Source organism: Pristis pectinata, chromosome 32 (genome assembly GCF_009764475.1).
Source record: "Pristis pectinata isolate sPriPec2 chromosome 32, sPriPec2.1.pri, whole genome shotgun sequence".
Lineage (NCBI taxonomy): Eukaryota > Metazoa > Chordata > Chondrichthyes > Rhinopristiformes > Pristidae > Pristis > Pristis pectinata.
Window position 1 is genome coordinate 7498167 of NC_067436.1, and position 19246 is coordinate 7517412.

A 19246-nucleotide genomic window follows, 5' to 3' on the forward strand; every position below is an offset into this window, starting at 1 on the left:
AAAACAGAAATGAGGAGAAATTTCTTTAACCAGAGGGTAGTGAAATTATGGAATTCTTTGTCACGTACAGCTGTGGAGGCCCAATCATTGGGTGCATTTAAGGAGGAGATTGATAGGTATTTAATTAGTCAAGGTATCAAGGGATATGGGGATAAGGCTGGAAATTGGGGCTAGATAGGAATAGTTTTAGTTTAGCTCATGGAGCAGACTTGATGGGCCGAATGGCCTACTTCTGCTCCTTTGTCTTGTGATGTGAAAGGAGGAAAATTATTTTCACCCATAGAGTGGTAGTGGTCTGGAACTGACTACCTGAAAAAGACAGTAAAGACAGAAATTCGTATGATACTTAAGACGTGCTGAGCTATGCAATTGAAGCCATGACCTGCAGGGTTATGGATTGAGTGTTGGAAGGTGGGCCTAGGCTAGGCATTGTTTTTGGTTAGTACTTACATAATGGGCCGAATGTCCTCCTAATATGTGATAAATTTTCCATGACATCAAATTGTAGGCAATCTTATATTTGACAGCAGAACTGGTTGACAAACTTGAGGATCTTTTGGGATCCCTTCTTGGACCCACCAGTGATCCCAGTTGGAGAACTGGTGCTCTAGATCCTGCTTGCTTTGTCATGACCAGCTAGCTCCTCTTACCCCTGCATTAAACCTGGTTGCTGTTCACTGGGGTATGACCTTTACCTTTACAATAGAGAAGGGGGAATTGAGATGCTGAGTTGCAAAATAGACCAATCAGCATTTTGATCAGTTCATAAATTCCATTGTTCCACAATGCCCTGACATTGCTTATCTGCGGCATTCATCAGGGACGCAAAACGCTGGATTTGTTCAGCAGCATTTCTTGGCTTTAAACACTGAAGGACAGAACTTCTGAAGTGGAGACTTTGACGTTCTACTGCTCCAGAGGCCCAATGCATCATGCTGCAAAGTAGGCCCTTCCTCCATGATCAACCACTAAAGCAGAGTGAGGAATGCAAAGACATGCGTTATGGATTAGATTGCAGTTGGAGGTTAGAGAGGAGGTTGGGTAGAGAGTTGGGGAACTCAGACAGATGACAGTGTGAGGGGGAGGGGGGTGCTGAGGACTTCAACAGTGAAGGATTTGTTGAGGACTATCAGTAACAATGGAAAGCTGAATGACTTAGATACTCCATCGCATCTAGATAAAGGTCATGCCCTATAAGCTAGCAATGAAGGAGGGTTCTTCTGCTAAGACATCTTTTGGTGCTCTCATGGGCCTCGTGCATGGTAGAATTTTGCACAAGTGTGCCATTTGCACATACCTAGTGAGTTCCACGTTTTGCTCTCACCCAAGTCCCAACAGCAAATGTACGCATGATTCTCTGCTCCAACCTGAAAATGGCACTTCAAGCAAAAAATCTTGGTACCCTGATCTATACTACTGACACAGGGAGAAGGCATCTTGCAGCAGTCACTTTAGTTCCCTTTTCTCTCCGTGTCCTGCTAAATCCTGCTCTCTTTACGATTCAACCCTTTCTTTCTGATAATCTGTGGTGTGGATGCTGCAAAGAGTATCCCAAAAACTATTAGTTGTGAAAGGATGTGACAGAAATCTAGGCTCTTTCATTCCATCAGACATGATGTACAACACTGGCACCTCATTAATCTTATCACTCCTGCACTCTGTTGAAATGTTATTCTTTTATTCTCAGTGCCCACGTCTCTTGTTCCCAATTCTCTTTTGATGTAATTGATTATCTCTACTCATGTTTTATCAGCAACATGAAAAGTAACTTACTTCTCTCCATCCCCATTTTAATTTAGGAATTGGGTGTGAGAAACTATGTTAGTTCATGACTGCAATAAAAGAATTGGCCATTTGCCTATAAACAATCTGTACTTGTGGCACGGAACAAAGGAGAGTATTTGAATAATTTTAAGGCAGTTGTAGATAGATTCTTCATAAGCAATGGGATGAAAGATTACCGGGGGAGGCAGGAATGCAGAGTTATATTACAGTTAGATCACCCAAGATTTTATTAAATGGTGGAGCAGACTTCAGGGACCAAGACACCTGCTCCTAATTCATATGTTTATAGCATCTGTCATGACTTCAGGATGTTTCAAGGTGATGCACAGCAACCAATTTGCAAAAAGCAAAATCCCTTAAATCACCTTGTGATAATGAGAATGATGTGCTGCAACAGGGAGCATTGCTGGCTCAACTCTAGCAACCCGAGTTCAATCCTCACCTTGGGTGCTGCCTATGTAGAGTTTGCACATTCTCTGACCATGTGGGTTTCCTTTGGTCACTCTAGTTTTCTCTCACATCTCAGATAACGTGCTAGCCAGTAGGTTAATTGGCTGCTATAAATTACTGCTAATGTATAGGTGGGTGTTAAGATAATCGGGAAGGGGAGTTGATGGGCATGTGAGAGAGAATAGGTTGCATGGAAATAAATGGGGGAACAGGACTGATGGGATCTTTCAAGTACAGCCAGAAGTGGAGAGAGGACTTGGTTTAATGTCACATTCAAAATTTGGCACTTTTGACAGCCCTTCACTTTCTCAGTATCACAATGAGATTTTATGTTCAAGACACCAGAGTGGGAGTGGGACTTAAACCCAGCATTACTGACTCAGAAATGAGAGCACGGCCACTGGGTTGCAGCTACCCAGGCCTCACCTTACAGTTCTCAAATTGATAGCAATTCAGTAAAGTCGTAGAACTACAGAGGAGAAGTCCCTTCAGTTTACTAATCTGAGGCATTATACACGAGTACATACAGCAAACTAGTCCTTTATGCCCCTTGTCCTTGGTTTTCTCTATCATTCCATTAACAGTTTGGAGGTGTCTGGAAGATTATCTTGAACTTAAGAAGCTATGGACATCATCCTCGTTTAGTAATAGAATTACTTAAATGGTAGCAAATAAATGGAATCCCTGCAGTGGAATTGTGTTTTTTTAATCTAGTGGTGCTGTTTTCTCAAGATTCAGCAGAAAAGCAGAAGACCTCAGGGTCCTTATCTTTACTTAAGAAACAAGATATATACCAGAAGATTGGAAAATCTGGCTCTTTGGTGCCACGTAAACAGTCTGGGTAACCAGCAGTGAAGAGCTACTGTCTCTCAATGGCTCATCACAGGACGACAGCCTTCAACTACCACATATCAGGAGAGAATGAAATGGAAGTGTGTTTCCTTTCAACCTCTCACAGTTCTGTACATCTCCTGGAGCTTCACGTCAGACAAAATGCTTCCCTGTGAGCAGAAGGGTTACGTGGGAGGAGGGATGTGTGGAGCACAAGTATGGGCTTCAGTGCTATAAATATTAATTAAATAGAATTATATTAAGTAAATAGCAGCAAAAAAAAAAGAACATTTTTGATATGATTCATTGATTAATCTGATCCTGATGATGCAAAAACTCATGCTGTGACAATGCTAAGAAAACCTTTAACAGACACGTGAGTGGACACAAAAACCAAAATGCAAACACAAATGAGTAATGACATACCGCATAGTCTGACATCTTGATGTGTGGCTGGAAAGGAAAGAGAAAGAAAAAAAATACATAAGAACAAAGATGTCTCTTCCTGCCAAGACTAAAAGAACATCATGGCCAGATCACTGATATAAACAGGCCTTGTTCATGCATAAGTTCAAAAAAAGACATTCCACTGATGGTCTGGTTACCCTTATGAAACTGTAAGCAATTGGGAGGTTGCCGTAGCAATACTGTTAGCCTTCACAGAACACATACCTAAAGGCAGTCACATTTATTCAATGAATCTCCAAACTACCCTGCCTGTGGGTTTTTACGAGAAGGGGGAGGAGTGATAATTTGGCAGTTGGTAATAAAACAGAAAGTGCGAGCAGCTGGTTATTGGCTCATCTACACTCGAGCCCGAAAGAGCGGCCGTCTTAAAACCCGTAGTGCTGCACTTGCTACCCAATTCCTGCTCCAATGACCCCAGGCAAAATGGTGATAGTAGTCCATTCAGGACTTCATTAAAGTATGTGGCTCAAGATCCTGATTATATTTTTTCATATTTTTCTTATGACATGGAAGGAGGCCTTTTGGCCCTTCGAAAGCACGTTGGCTCTCAGAGCAAGCCCATCAGCCCCATTCCTCCATTTATTTCCCTGCAGCCCATTCATTCTCACATGCCCATAAGCTCCTCCTGATTCATGTAGCAGCCACCTGCACCAGGGGCAACTTACAATGGCCAATTAATCTACCATACAGGATCTCAAATGTAGTTTCGAGGTTCAGTCATGTGGAGCTTGCTCTGTCCGCCTCTCCCCAGCAATGAACAACCCATGCTATCCCTTTACAAAAGTACCTTGGATATTGTTTTAATGTTCTTTTTTGGTGGGGGCAAGGAGAGCACAACTGAGAGAAGTTATAAGTTCTTCACCCAGAAGGCATAGACAGCGTGGACAAACAATATCTTTTTCCCATTACTAAGCGATCCAATACCAGTGGGCATGCATTTAAGGTGAGAGGGGGTAAGTTCAGAACAGACGTGAGGGGCCTGTTTTTTACTGGGAGAGTGGTGGATGCCTGGAATGCATTGCCTGATAGGGTGGTGGAGGCAAACTCATTGGGGGCTTTCAAGAAGGGCTTGGAAGGGCACATGAATGAGAGGAAAATAGAGGGATATGGGTATTCTGTAGGCAGGAGGGAATAGCTATGTCGGCACAACATTGTGGGCCGAAGGGCCTGTTCTGTGCTGTACTGTTCTATGTAATAACTGTGGCTATTTGGATTTCTCTACTTTTGGATGCTTAGCTACTAATTATAATTGTGACTGACAGTTTTGAACACCAGGGAATCTATAGGGACAGAGTGGAAACACAGATTCAGCAACAATCTGACTGAATGGTAGAGAAGGTCCACGGGACCATTTTGTCTTCTCTTGCCTGGGTCTGAAAACAAACCCAGTCCACGACAGGCTTGTCTAAAGCCTAACCCCCATCTCACAGAATGCTGGCAACTTGTCTCCTTACTGCTGGCCAGCTCATCTTGTGAGGTGGCAGATTTACTGTTCTCCCAGAACTGAGGAGATGCAGCCACAGCCTGCTACTGAAAGGCTTACAGGACCAAGGCCAGGTACGAGCAGGCCAATACTTTCGATGGCAGGAACAAGCAAGCAGCAATTGTGCTCTGACACAGACATGCAAGTTTTAGTACAGCAACTCTTTCAGAGAGTAATACAGAAATATGTGCAACAGTATAGAAGGATAGATCACAACAAAACTCTGAGAGTTTGCTTTAAAAGAAGTTGGGGCTTCCTGACTTAATCTGACCCATAGCATTAATAAGCAAATCAAGGATTTGTATAGATAGTTTAAAGCTCTGAAAGTGTCAATTAAGTTACAAACAACTTTTAATTGAAATCAATCAAGTTTCATTTTCGTTGACACCCAAATGTTTTGCACAGAGGTTGTAGTTTGAAGCTCGGGAATGCTTCTAGCATTACATCACCAGTTTTGCTGGAACCTGTTTGCTGAAGGAATTACTTTTCCTTTCTTAATTCACACCCACACACAAGTGGGAAAAAGTCAAAATTACGTCAAGTACTTTCTGTCCCACCTGGCATCAGATAGACTGGCGTGGACTTTTCTGCCGCCTTCCCTTCATGTGAACCTGGAAATGAATCATTGCACATCACTACATTTCAAAATAACCTTAAACAAACTTCACTCAAAAGTATGTGTTGTTTCAGCATGTTCCTTTGAATATAGACCAAGAGGTGATTACAGGAGATGTTTAACATGATTTGTTTGGATAGGTAGAGGGAGAAAGATTGCTTCCTGCAGTTGGGAAAATCCAGGACAAAGGAACCTAACCTTAGGCAGTCGTGCTTACATCAGGTAGCAATTCTTCACACGGGGTAATGGAGCTCTCTCCCTAAAATCTGTTAAGGCTGGTGGACAAGTGAAAATTTCAAGACCAATATTGATACATTTTGTTAAGGCAGAGAGTTAAGCAACTAGAAGGAGAATAGATTACTGCAGACCAGCCAGGATCAAACTGAATTGCGGAGCAGGTTCAAGGAACTGAATATTCTGCACAAATGCTCCAGTTCTCATATTCCTTATTCTATCTTAAGGACACAGGAATTACCCTCTTCTTTCTCCACTGGATATGTGGATCCTGAATGAAGTGAGTTTGAAATTTCCATATTTCTCGATGATATAGAGGGAGGTCATTTTAGCCCATCTGGTCTATGCCAACTCACAGAGCAATTCTGTTCCCCCAACTAATACTTCCCTCGTAACCTATTTTCCATACATTTCCATCAACTCTACTTTCAGATTCTACCCCTCATTTACACACTAGAGGCAACTTACAGTGGCCAACTAACATCTCAATCAGCATATCTTTGGGATGTGGGAGGAAACCCACCCCATCACAAGGAGAATGTACAAACTCACACGGAAGGTCAAGATTGAACCTGGGTCACTCGAGCTGTGAGGCAGCGGTTCTACTAAACTGCATCTACTGTGCCACCCAGAGTTGGAAGTTCTTGATTCCATGAACTACATATCTACAGCAGAAAAGCAAGTATAACCAAACACACTGTAGAAACACTACGAAGGGACTGACAGGGTCAATTTATACCAAATAGGCCAGGCTGGATTCACACCCCAAAGCATCCAACTTACCAAATTTTTATCTGGATCTTTATCTGGAAATGTTCAAAGAAAACCTAATACTTACTTTTCACTCTTCGGGAAGGTAGTGACACTGCAAAACTGATGTTTTCCACTGCATGAAGAAATAACATGAAACATTCTAATTAAAACCTTGGAAATTATCTACATAAATGCCCACAGCAAAAACAGAACAAGGCACCAGCAACATCCTTACAATAGGGGGCAGAGATTTAAGTGAGGGGGGGAGAGATTTAATAGGAACCTGAGGGGTAACATTTTCACCAGAGGGTGGTCATTATATGGAATGAGCTGCCAGAGGAAGTGGTTGAGGCAGGCACATTAACAACATTTAAAAGGCACTTGGACAGGTACATGGATAGGAAAGATTTAGAAGGATAAGGGCCAAATGGGACGAGCTGAGATGGGAATCTTGATCAGCATGGACCAGTTGGGCCGAAGGGCCTGTTTCAGTGCTGTATGACTCCATGGGTTTAATTTTAATGTCAAGGCAATGGACTTGATCGACAGTTCCCCATCATGTTAATTGATCGTCACGGAGTCAACGTTCTGAAAGTCTTTACTCAAAGGCACAATTAAAGTGTTGGTAAATTGGATTAGTGTGGATGGGTACTTGATGGTCAGCATGGATATGGTGGACCGAAGGGCCTGAACCTGTGCTGTATACTCTATTAAAATGTTGAATGGCAAAGGGCCCACTTGCATTGTAGCTGTTCAACGTGACTCTCCATTACTTTCACAGGAGCAACCGAATACGGATGATGATGCTGACTTTGCTAGTGACATCCACTTCCAGAGAAGGCATAAACATATACAGGGTCTAAGACTAAAACAAGATTAAAATTGTGTAAAACTAGAGGGCATATGTGTAGGGTAAGGGGTAAGAGGTTTAGAAGGGATATGAGGAAGAATTTTTCACCCAGAGGGTGGTTGAAATCTGGAATGTACTAACTGAGGGAGAGGCACTCACATCAAGTTAAAAGCATCTAGACAAACACTTGGATCACAAAGCCAATTAAAGTGGTGGTAAATAGGATGAGCATAGAAGGGTACTTGATGGTCTGCATGAACACAGTGGGCGAGAGCACCTGTGTGACTCTATTAATGTTGAATGGCAAAGGATCCAGATATATTTGAAATAATTTTATAGAATACACAGACCCTGGTTATAATGGAAATCATAGAGCCGCCAGACACTTTTTACTTTGAATTTTCTCTACATGACAACTTTTTAAATGTAACATTGATTCCTAGAGATTGGATTTCCCCATTTTTGGCACAACAGATAGGTGCTGAGCTTAGCCCTGGTGCCCAATCAAGGAATCTACAAATGGGAAAAAAAAATCACTAAATCACTGAAATTTACCAGTGAAGAAGTTGCAAGGATAGATTGTACGTCTCCTTTATTAAATTACTCCCTGTGCATCCCCCAAAGCAGCAGATGCTTATTATACCCACACTGACTACTGGAAAATAAGTCAGTCCTAAAAATCACTCTCCATGGCAGCCAAAGTACAGTAGCTTAAGACTGCCATGGATCTAGTGTGGCAACTGGCCGCAAGTTACCATGAAGCTGGGCTCATCATTCAAGCAGAGACTGCACTATTTATGTCTGTGGTGAAAAGCTCCTATAAGTACTCTGACACATGACTGATAGCCAGCACAAGCAATGCAGCAAATAATGAGGCAGGCACAATCAGACACCAACTCATCAATGTCCAGTCATGACACCATAATCCATGCAAGGTCGACGACTTAGTGTTGGGTTTTCCCCTTGTTTCATTGTGAGTTAAAAACACGAGTCATTGGTTGTACTTTATTGTCCCGTTTTCTGCTGGCGAGACCAAATGGCTGGGATGCACAATGGTGTCACCACATATGCAAATAATGCCAGGGAAATGACATGCTCGTTAGGGTGAGCTGAACCCAGAAGTGACCAGTGCACTTTGCCTACGAGTGGATTTCCAAATGAAATAGGCCAATCATGTTAACACCATCTTTATTTGCAAGTTACGCATAAGATTAGGGTGCAAATAGGTCTAATTTCTAGGCTTTAGTGTCAGTAAGGATGAACTCGTATTCTAAGTAACGTACAAGATGACTTTTGGTTAAAGCCCAGCTCACGTTTTTTTGGCCAGGACATTAGAAACACAGAAATTAGGAGCGGGAATAGGCTTTGTGGCCCTTTGAGCCTGCTCCACCATTCAATACAAATATGGTAGATGAACTCTCTCAAAATTATATTCCAATTCTCCCCACACCCCTTTTGTGCCTATCTCCTTAATATATTCAACAACTTGGTCTCTACTGCCTTCCGTAGTTGAGAAATCCACAGGTTCACCATCTTCTGAGTGAAGACGTTGCTCCTCATCTCAGTCCTAAATGTCTTACCCATTGTGCTGACACAGAGATCCTCTAGCCAGGGAACCCGTCCTCCTCTTCTCCAGAGCATAAACTGTAGCCCTATCAGAATGAGATTCCCTCTCATTCTTCTAAACTCTGGTGAAAGCAGGCCCAGTCAACTCAATCTCTCCTCGTACGAAAGTCCTGTCTTCCCTGGAAGAGGTCTGGGGAACCTTTGCTGCAATTCTATTCTAAACTGCACACAATACTCCAGGTGTGATCTCACCAAGGCTCTGCATATTGACACGAGATATCCTTATTCCTGTGCTCAAATTCTCTTGCAATGAAAGCCAACATGCTCTCTGCTTCCTTAACTGTTTGCTCCACCTACATATTTGCTTACATAGACTGGTGTTCCTTTGTACATAATTTTTCAACCTCTCCTGAGATAAATAATACTGCCTTTGTTTTTCCTACCGAAGAGGATGACTTCACTTTTATCCACTTGTACTGTATCTTCCATATATTTGCCCACTCACTCAACTAGTCTAAATTGCCTCAGAGGCTCATTGTGTTGTCCGGACAATTCACGATCTCACGAAGTTTAATTCTGGTGGCCAACTTTGAAATATTACATATGGTTTCCTTATCCAAATTATTGATGTATATTGTGAATAAGCACAGGTTCCTGATGTAACCCCACTAGTCACTGCCCGCCACCCTGAAAAAGACCCATTTATCCCTATTCTATGTTTCCTGTCTGTCAACCAATTTTCAATCCATACCAGTGTATTATCCCCAACCCCATGTGCTTTAATTTCCCATGTTAACTTCTTATGTGGGACTTTATTAAATGCCTTTTGAAAATCCAAATACACCACATCCACTGATTCTGCTTTTACAATCTGTTTTCATGTTCCTTTCAAGTTTACTCTCATACCCATTTTTTTTAAACCATCTCTTAATCAATGTCCTGTCCCTTTCTTTGCTGAATTCTAATCCGCTCCCAATCCTCAGGTCCGTCACTTTTCCTGGTGACTTTTTATCCCTCCCCTTTAGATTTAATGCCATCTTTAGCTTCTTTTGTAAATCATGATTGGGTTACTTTTCCTATTGAGTTTCTGCTCCACAATGGAATTTATAACTGTTGCAGTTCCTGTATTCATTCCATGAATGTCTGCTATTGCCTATCCAACTTCATGCCTTTTAGTCTATCAGAGCTAACTCACTCCTCATACCGTAATAGTTTTTTTTGTTTAAGTTAGGACCCCAGTTTTGGATTGATCCCACACAACGTTTATTAATTTCCCCTCCACATTGTGCTGTACCCAGTGTAGGGTAGCTACTCTCCTGGCTGGACCCTCAACATATTGGACTAAGAAAAGCATCTCATACATACTCCAGTAATTCAAACACTAAAGTATTATTTCTAAACTGTTTTGCCCAGTCCATATGTAAATTAAAGTCACCCATTTTTCCCGTAGAACCCTTGTTACAAACATCTTTAATTTCTTGTTTGATGCCCAACTCCTACATTATCATTATTATTTGATGGCTTATGGGCAAGCCCTGTCAATGTTTTCTGCCCCAGGCTCCGTTGTGGGACAGCTAGGTTAACGAGTAAAGCATCTTACACCTTGCCTTAGTTTTGATATAAACTGTACAGGATCTGCATGCATTTTTACGATCCTTATACTTGGTATCTTTGGATCCTCTATGAATGCCATAAGCAACTTGGTGACAATTATTATGCAAGTTAGAAATCAGGAATGCGTGCCCCATGTTACTGGTTTAGGAAAGCTTCAACAGCTGTTTATATAATTCTACTATTTTAACCAAATTCACTAACGAAAAAAAGAATGATTTGCACTCCTTTGTCACCTTTTGTGATGTCAGGTTGTAGAGACAGGCATCTGGCAATGTACCATTACTGCAATGTAGGAAATGTAGCAAATGTAGCAGGCAATTGGACTTTGATGACTACAATAGCCAAATAACCTTTTTTGAGCAATAGTGGTTGAAGGATAGAGAAAACTCCTGTGCTCTTGTTCCAAAATAATGCCTGGATAGTGCTGTGGCAGCTGTTACTTCCCCACTGGGTTCAAGACGATACCTTCGACAGGACCCTCACTGCATTGTGTTCATCTGCTATTACTGGATGACGCTGATTACCGGCATCCTGCTGCAGCCTTTCACACTTGGATGTAATTCCACCTGGACTGCTGGCACAAAGCCTTTTGCTGGTGCAACTAGTCTTAACTCTGGGCAAAAGAGGTTCATTTCCTGTTTTCCCCATCATCCAGATAAAATAAAGCAACAATGCCCAAAATGTAAAAGATTAAACATAATAGTGTTGATGTATTGGTGGTACCTTTCTTGCATTCTGTATTATTAAAGAAACATATCTTTTCTGCAGGAACAGGCATTCAAGAATAAAGCACCACAAGAACCAGTTACCAATTACACATGCCCTTAACTGCCTGCAGGATGTTCACAGTTATCAGCTTAACTTTACCACAACAGTTTTCTTCTACACACTATTACAAGGATTGAAGATAAACAAATCAGGTGAGTCATGACTGGATGTTCTTAGTATATGCAGTTAATAACCATGTGAGTGTTTCAAAGGAATCACAATGAAATTAAGAAAGCATTACCTTTGATTGTTGATATTTCAAATCAAGATATTGGCACATTATAAGATAACAGACCCTGCATCTTAAGGTATGAAGTAGTGAATTTCAAAAGATAGGAAGCATTTGGGTTTGGGTGAAGCTTGATAAGCACATTTGAAAGACCAGGACAGAGGATATGCTGTAAAGATGGCCTGAGGAGGAACAGTGGTAGTGCATACTGAATGACCTGTTTCTGGGTTGTTAATTCTACATAATTAATCTAATTCCGTGAGACATTAACAACAGCGCTGTGCTGGTATTTACCTACGCTTATGTCAGCAGCAGAACTCCAGCACTCCTGTCCTTGGTTATTGGTGACTGCACATAAGTAAGACCCATGATGTCTCATCTCAGCCGCAGCTATCTGGGTACAGAGAGAACAAAAACATACATTTTCAAATACAGCCTACACAGAACAACATTTATCTGATCACTGACGGGATCCAGTGATTTGCTTTCACAGCCATTTCTCAAGTCAAGACCTTTGTATTATCTTCATATGGAAATGAGTTGGGTAAAATGTTACATCTTTGTATTTCCAATAACCAAAAGGCAAAAGAATAATTAATCAGTACAGAACATAATAAACTTGTAGGAACATAGGAAAAGGAACCAGCCATTCAGCTCTTTAAACCCTTTCTTGGCTAATCTCTTAGCTTAATCTACCCAGTTTGAATCTTACTAATAGCCCTTATTAACAAGAATCTCAGTCTTAGTTCTGATATTTCCACACTGACTCTCAGCCATAAAAGAATACCGAATAACTCCAGATCTCCACTACGTGTTCTGTTCCAAAGGACTATTGCATATCGTTTTTTTTCCAATAATTCTTTATCTACAGGCGTCTGGCAGCTCTTCTTCTTTGTGTCTTAGAATGATCATTTTCATATTCTACTATCCTGTTTAATTTAACAGTGGATACATCACAAAGCCAATAGACTGCAAGTTCATATCACAAATCATTGGGCCATTTCTCACTGGATCCAATCCACTGCATGATCCAGACATGAGAGACGACCAAACTGATCCTCCGTACTCATTAGTCCTCCCATGAAATGGAGTGGGCCATAAGTAGCACTGAGATCTTGGGTGGAGACACAAGAGACTGCAGATGCTGGAATCTGGAGCAACGCTGACGTCGACAGTTTCTTTCCTCCCACAGATGCTGCTTGACCTGCTGAGTTCTTCCAGCAGATTGTTTGTTGCCCTAGATCGCAGGTGATAGACCCTGAGGCCGTGTCCTATGTATGCCCTGATGATCTCTAGATAGCCCATAATATCGGACATTGAAAGAAAATTCAAATATACTTATTTAAAAAAAATTAAGAACACCTTAAAGTCCTTACAATTAACTAAAACATCAATATGAAGTAAAGGATAATAAAACGCTCAACTGCAATTACTCTTTTATTTACGGAGACGGACCTCATTCAAATGAATGGGGTCGCACTACTTAAGCCCGCCATAGCTATTGTAAAGCTGAGGGGTCAACTGCAAAGTGGATCAGCCCAGCATGTCAGTCTAGCATCCAACTTCCAGCTCAACTCTGACTTCTACATTTCAATGCACAGGTACAGAAGTAGGAGATAAGCTGACCCACGAATAGTTTCCTTCTAGAACCACCAGCCAAAAGCATGCATGATTTGACCCAATAAATACTTGTCTGTCAGCTCCACAGCATTGACCCACTTAGAGACTCCTTCTTCAAACAGTGTTTCAGTAATCTGGGGGGAAATTAAATATTTGCTAATTGTGCACATCTAATGCCATTCATTATACAACTGTCCAAAATTATAATGGAAGATTGTACCAATTTTTACTGGAACTGTAAGGGTAGAGCCATTAAAATGCTGCTTAACCTTCAGCACTGTATGATCCAGCCATCCAAATATGTATCAGCTCCTGACTAATGAATCAGTAGTTACAAACAAACCATGCTCACGGTCTCCTTTAGGGGAGCTGCTTTCAGATTAATCAATTATTCTTGCACCCTTGATAGTTATTAAAAGATGCAAATTTATTTAAAGTCAACTTACTGTTAACTCCTCTTTGGTTTGATGAGGTAACTGTATTCCATTTTTGTACCACTGGTATTTGGGAGCAGGAATTCCGAATGCAACACACATCAAGGATGCTCTTTGTCCAACTTTTACTCTCGAGGGCTCAGGCTGCAGTCCAATCACTAGCTCTCCCTGCCATTTTTGAGGTAATGCTGCTATCAATGTACAATAGAATACGTCAAATTACAATATAGTATTTGCAAGGCAAGCAAAGTATTGCAGTTGCAGGGCATCAAAATGTAAGACAATAAAATTATATTATCTTGCCATTAGATGCATACCAAGCTTCCCCTTAAAAACATATTTGTTATTTGCCTCAACCATGCCCTGTGGTAGTGTGGTTTAACATCTTAGCAGAAAGAAATTTCTGCTGAATTCCCCTGGATGTGTTCAGAATGATAAAGTTTGCTGATTATAGCAAATTTGAAAGCATGGAGACTGAAGACATGGAGCAAGTTATTTGAGTTAGCAAAATGGCAGTTCAATGAATAAAACATCATATACTTTGGCCAGAAAAGAAAGTACACCTTGAAAATCAAGGGCTAGATATTTATCTTCTAATACTGAGGGGTTCAGAGTGTAAATGTCCTCCATTCCATTGATTTCAGTGTGCACATTTAGTGTATGCATTAGTACTTTGCTCGTTTAGCACTAAAATAGAGTTCATATCTCTACCACAAGACCATTAACAGAACAGAAGAATATGCAGGCCTTTAAAGGTGAAAATCTGAATTGATAAAGGACTTTGCTTTTCTTAAAAACAATACTAAATGCTTGTAGTAGTGGTGACCTAGACAGTGGCTTGTTCTAATCCAACAATACTTCGTAAAAATTGGTGTTGAACATATTAGCAAAGTAATATTGTCAAATTTGTACAAATCACTATCTGGGTCACCAGTGAACTACTCCAAGCACTTCATATTAAAAAAAAGTAATCACAGGAGGTTCTATAAGCATGATCCTCAGCAAGTTAAGTCCACCTGGAGAGAAGCAGTGAATGTATTGGACTGCCTGGATTCTCCAGTGCAACAACCAAGACATAAGTCTTGTATCCACAGTTGATGCTGATAGGATCTAATATCTGGAGGGCTAATTGATGACTGGTAGGGATATTGCTGAAGGTAAGTGCCATGTGGGATTGTGCAACTGCTACTGGGCGTGCGAGTTTAATGCCAATAAACGCATGCCTTCCAGCTGTATGTTAACTGGAAGGAATTCAAATCACAATTAAACCAGATATTCCACAGAACTTTTGTGTCTGCTAACCCAAAGTAAAATTTGTGATTGAAAGTAAACAGGAAAATAAATTACAATCAGAATATTTTGCAACACTCTGAATTTTAATGCTGACTAATTCACAATGGCTTTGATTTTTTTGGAATATTTTAGTATTACTTAATTGTATTTTGATTTTATTTCTTTAAAATGTTTAATTCATAGAATGTCTGATTATTTTGAGCAAACAACCGAATTAAGAAGAAGCTGCTAAAGGACGTGGTGAAAGGAAAGGAAACCAGAGTTAAGAAGCTGTCTCTGGCAGATGAGCTAGTGACACAAATATAAGTGATCAGCAGGCCCTCTTCCTGCTTTCAATTCTTTGATCTGAAATTGGTGTCTCTCTACACTGCAACAACACTAGCCATTTAGGCCACAATTTCCCGTTTATATGCCCACTCTCTGTGTCTGTAAACAGCAATAAGGAAACAGTGTAAAAGTTGTACCCCATCTGTAAAATACTAGAAAATACTCAGTAGCATATGTTGGAGGTGGGTGGGGAGGGAGATAGATCAACACACACAGACAGAGAGAACAAGGGACAAAGAAACAGTTACTGATTCAGGATGATGACCTTTAAGTATTAATTTGTTTTTCCTCGATTTCTACTATTGTACACATTGGAATATTAGATCTTTAAAAAGAGTGCACATTGGCACTCGTATTCAAATGAATTCACACTGTAGTTCCATGATTTTCTGTTTTCATAACAGGAATATTATATACAGGTGACACAACATTTTGTACATCACTTACCTATAAAAGCTACCAAAATAAATGACAAGGAATCAATGATCCTGCATAATAAGTCTGTAAGTGATAATATATGGAAGTTATGTATGATTAGGTGCAGTTTAGTAGGAAGCATAGATAGGCTATAGGTCGCTTGGATAACAAAAAGATAAATGGGCAAGAGAAGGAAAGGGATCTGGAGGCACACATTCACAAATCACAAAAGTAGTGCTGCAAGACAACAAAAATGCAAGGAGGCGGCACAAGAGACTGCAGATGCTGGAACCCGGAGCAAAAAGCGAGCTGCTGGAGGAACTCAGCGGGTCAGGCAGCATCCGTGGAGGGAAATGGACAGTCGATGTTTGGATCGAGACCCTTCATCTGGACTGGAATTGCAAAGAATTGCAAAATGCAAACCAAGCACTGAGCTTTATTTTTAAAAAGACAATTGAAAGGCAGAGAAGTAGATTAAGTTCACATTGAGCTTTGGTACTATTCAAAATGTAAAAGGGATAGCAGAGCACCGGAGGGGGTGCAAAATTACCTGCAAGGATGGTACTAAAACTGAGAGGATATGCTTCTTCTAGAAAGTTGCTCAGACTGGAGTTCTTCTTTTCTTGAAGAGGAGGGCTGATTTGATGGAAGACTTTAAAACTATCAAATGGTGTGATGAGAGAAGCATAGAGAAGATTCCTCCACATTTGGGAAGAGAGCAGGAGTTCAGGGGTTGGTTGGGAAAAGCCCAAAAATTGCAGCCACAGATTTCAACAATTTTGGACAACCAGTCCTGTTGGTTTGTTGTACTGACCAATTCTGATGATGCTTCATCAACTTGTGACATTATCTCTGGTTTTCTCCCTCCACAGATGCTGCCTGACCTGCTGAATATTTCTAACATTGTTTTATTTCACATCTCCAGGATCTGCAGTATTTTCTATCTTAGTTCCAGCATTTTTCACCTCTTTATATTTATGCCGCCTCCAACAGATCAGCTATTATTACTCTCTCTCAGCAGGCGCCACCACCACCACTTGTGTTATTCAGTCTCTCCTGGTCTCCCCCCTATCATGTACATTCCCTACGTTCTCTCCACCCTGATCCCTCCTCTGGAGGTTCAAACAGGTCTTCACTCTAAATTGATAATGCCGCTTCTCTAGTCACAGTTGCTGCCTGACCTGCTGAGTACTTCCAGTCCTTTCCAGTTTCATTTTAGATTTCTGCCACCTGCAGCTTTTCTTCTCTTTTTGGCACACTTTGGCTGCTGTTTTCTAGAATGGCCAGTGTAATTTTGTGGTGCATTTACCAAGTCTTTGTGAATGAGGCCAATGGTATTGTTCATCATTTATTTTTGTGTTGTAGAGGACATTGGAATCACAGCAAATAGCAGGTGTGGGCCAGTACCAGGAGCCAGCCACTCAGCTGGAGTGGACCTACAGCTCCCTGCATCTCTGATCAGCTTCAGAACTGTGTTCTGCAGCAGAGTACACAGGGGACACTGCTCAGGAATGGCGTGTTCTAGCCAACCTCCCATATGATATTCCACATTTCAGGATAGAGCTGTCCATTGTTTTCACCTTTTGGCCAGTTTTACTTCCATGAAACAGATATGTTAAAAATTGATCTAGGAAGACACAGGGGTATTTAGGGCGAGGGTCAAAGGGAAGCAGCCTTCCGTTGAAGGAAACCTTAAGTTCTTTCCCAGAATCCCCATTGCTCAGGTGGAACCCTGACACCACGTATCTGGATTGGGAACCATGTCCGGAAATGGCATTCCAAATGATGCATGTTGCTTGTGAATGTCCTCTTTGCTTCCTTTATTGTTTGTGTCAGCTCTTCTTAGACATTCCCTTGGGAGCATGCATGACTTACTTCCAAAGTCAAAGTCAAAGTCGAGTTTATTGTCAGATGCACCTATGTACACGTATGCTCAGATGCAATGAAAAATGTACTTGCAGCAGCATCACAGCATCAGAGACACAACATTCACAGGAAAAACATTGATTAAACAGAACATACACAGCTTTTACAAGGAAGAACACAATTAGAACAAAAGAAAAACGAAGTCCATTGTAGTGAAAAGTGGTCATAGTGTTGTGATAGTGGAGGTAGTGATTAGGGTTGTGTAGGTTGGCTCAAGAAGCGAATGGTTGAAGGGAAGTAGCTGTTCTTGAACCTGGTGGTGTGGGACTTAAGGCTTCTGTACCTCCTGCCTGATGGTAGCTACGAGAAGATGGCATAGCCCGGATGGTTCACAGTACCACTCTCATTCTGTGGGTTTTGAGATAGCTAATGAGACCAATGTGGGAACCATAGACTCTTTCAAGTTAAGGTGGGTAATGGCTGATGGGGTGGGCGCATGATGCAGCAGTGTCAACACCAAAGCTGGAGCACTAGAAGTATTGTGTGCAGTTCTGGTTGTCATGCTATAGGAAGGATGTGATCAAGCTAGAGAGGGTACAGAAAAGATTTACAGGAATGTTGTCTGGACTGGAGGGCTTGAGTTATAAGGAGCAATTGAATAGGCTGTGACTGTTATCCCTGGAATGAAGGAGGCTGCATAGGTTTATCAAATCACGAGGGGCATAGATAGGATAGACAATCACAGTCTTTTCCCCAGGGCAGGGGAGTCTAAAACTAGAGCGCACAGGTTTAAGGTCGGAGGGGAAAGATTTGAAGGGGATGCTAGGGGCCAGATTTTCCACACAGAAGGTTGTGAGTACATGGAACAAGCTCCCAATGCAAATGGTAGAGGCAGATACATGAACAAGGTTTGAATCCAATGGCAAAGGAGGTCCAAGCTGCCCAGAGACCCACCTCTGCTGTTTGTGTCAACAGTGTAATGTCATTGGCTTGGATGAACTTCCAAGATATAAGCACTGACATCTGTGCTGGCTGTGTCAAGTGTTCATGCTTGGATGGTCCTTGTCACCAACATAAGCACAGGACTTTCATTTTTCAACAGAATCCTGATAACCTTGGGCAGGGGATGCTGGAAATGCATAGTGAGGCAGAAACCATGACGGCGTTAAGAGTTCAGGTCAACGTCTTCTCCTCAGAACTGATAATTCTGGAAATTTTGTGGTACTGGACTAATCATGACTATTTGAGTAGTGGGCATTTTGCCAGTGTTGTATGTTGTGGATGATTCTATGAATGAACTCGTTTTCATCTGGCCCAGTGTTGGAGTGAATTCAGGAACCTGGTCCGAGCAGATGAAAGTCTGTGTGGGATACTTCACAGAGACTGACCAATATCAGAAATAACATCGGATGCCTATAAGTAGCATTTGGGTGACGCTTCATCTCTACAGTTTAATGTGGGAGAGCGGTTCAACTTAAAGTGTGAAGATGTCAAAAGAGAGAGTAATTGGGATCTGCAATTCACTTCCTGCAGGGGTGGTGGGAGCTGAATAGGCAGGAGATAGAGAATAATTTGCAGGTTTTGGGAGTACAGAGAATGGGATGGCTTGGATTGGTCTACTCAATGAGCTAACTAGCTTTCT

General features: G+C 41.4%; 1 protein-coding gene across 1 annotated transcript in view; it reads right to left on the reverse strand.

Annotated features, from left to right (window-relative positions):
• The window catches only part of malt3 (MALT paracaspase 3), a 103709-nt gene that overhangs the window by 42761 nt on the left and 41702 nt on the right, over window positions 1-19246 (reverse strand). Inside the window, exons 4-8 of the mRNA XM_052042613.1 lie at window positions 13714-13892; window positions 11942-12041; window positions 6706-6753; window positions 5575-5628; window positions 3493-3519 (exon numbers count right to left, since the gene is read on the reverse strand). Of these exons, the coding sequence (XP_051898573.1) occupies window positions 3493-3519; window positions 5575-5628; window positions 6706-6753; window positions 11942-12041; window positions 13714-13892 (408 nt within the window). The remainder of the gene's footprint in view (window positions 1-3492; window positions 3520-5574; window positions 5629-6705; window positions 6754-11941; window positions 12042-13713; window positions 13893-19246) is intronic.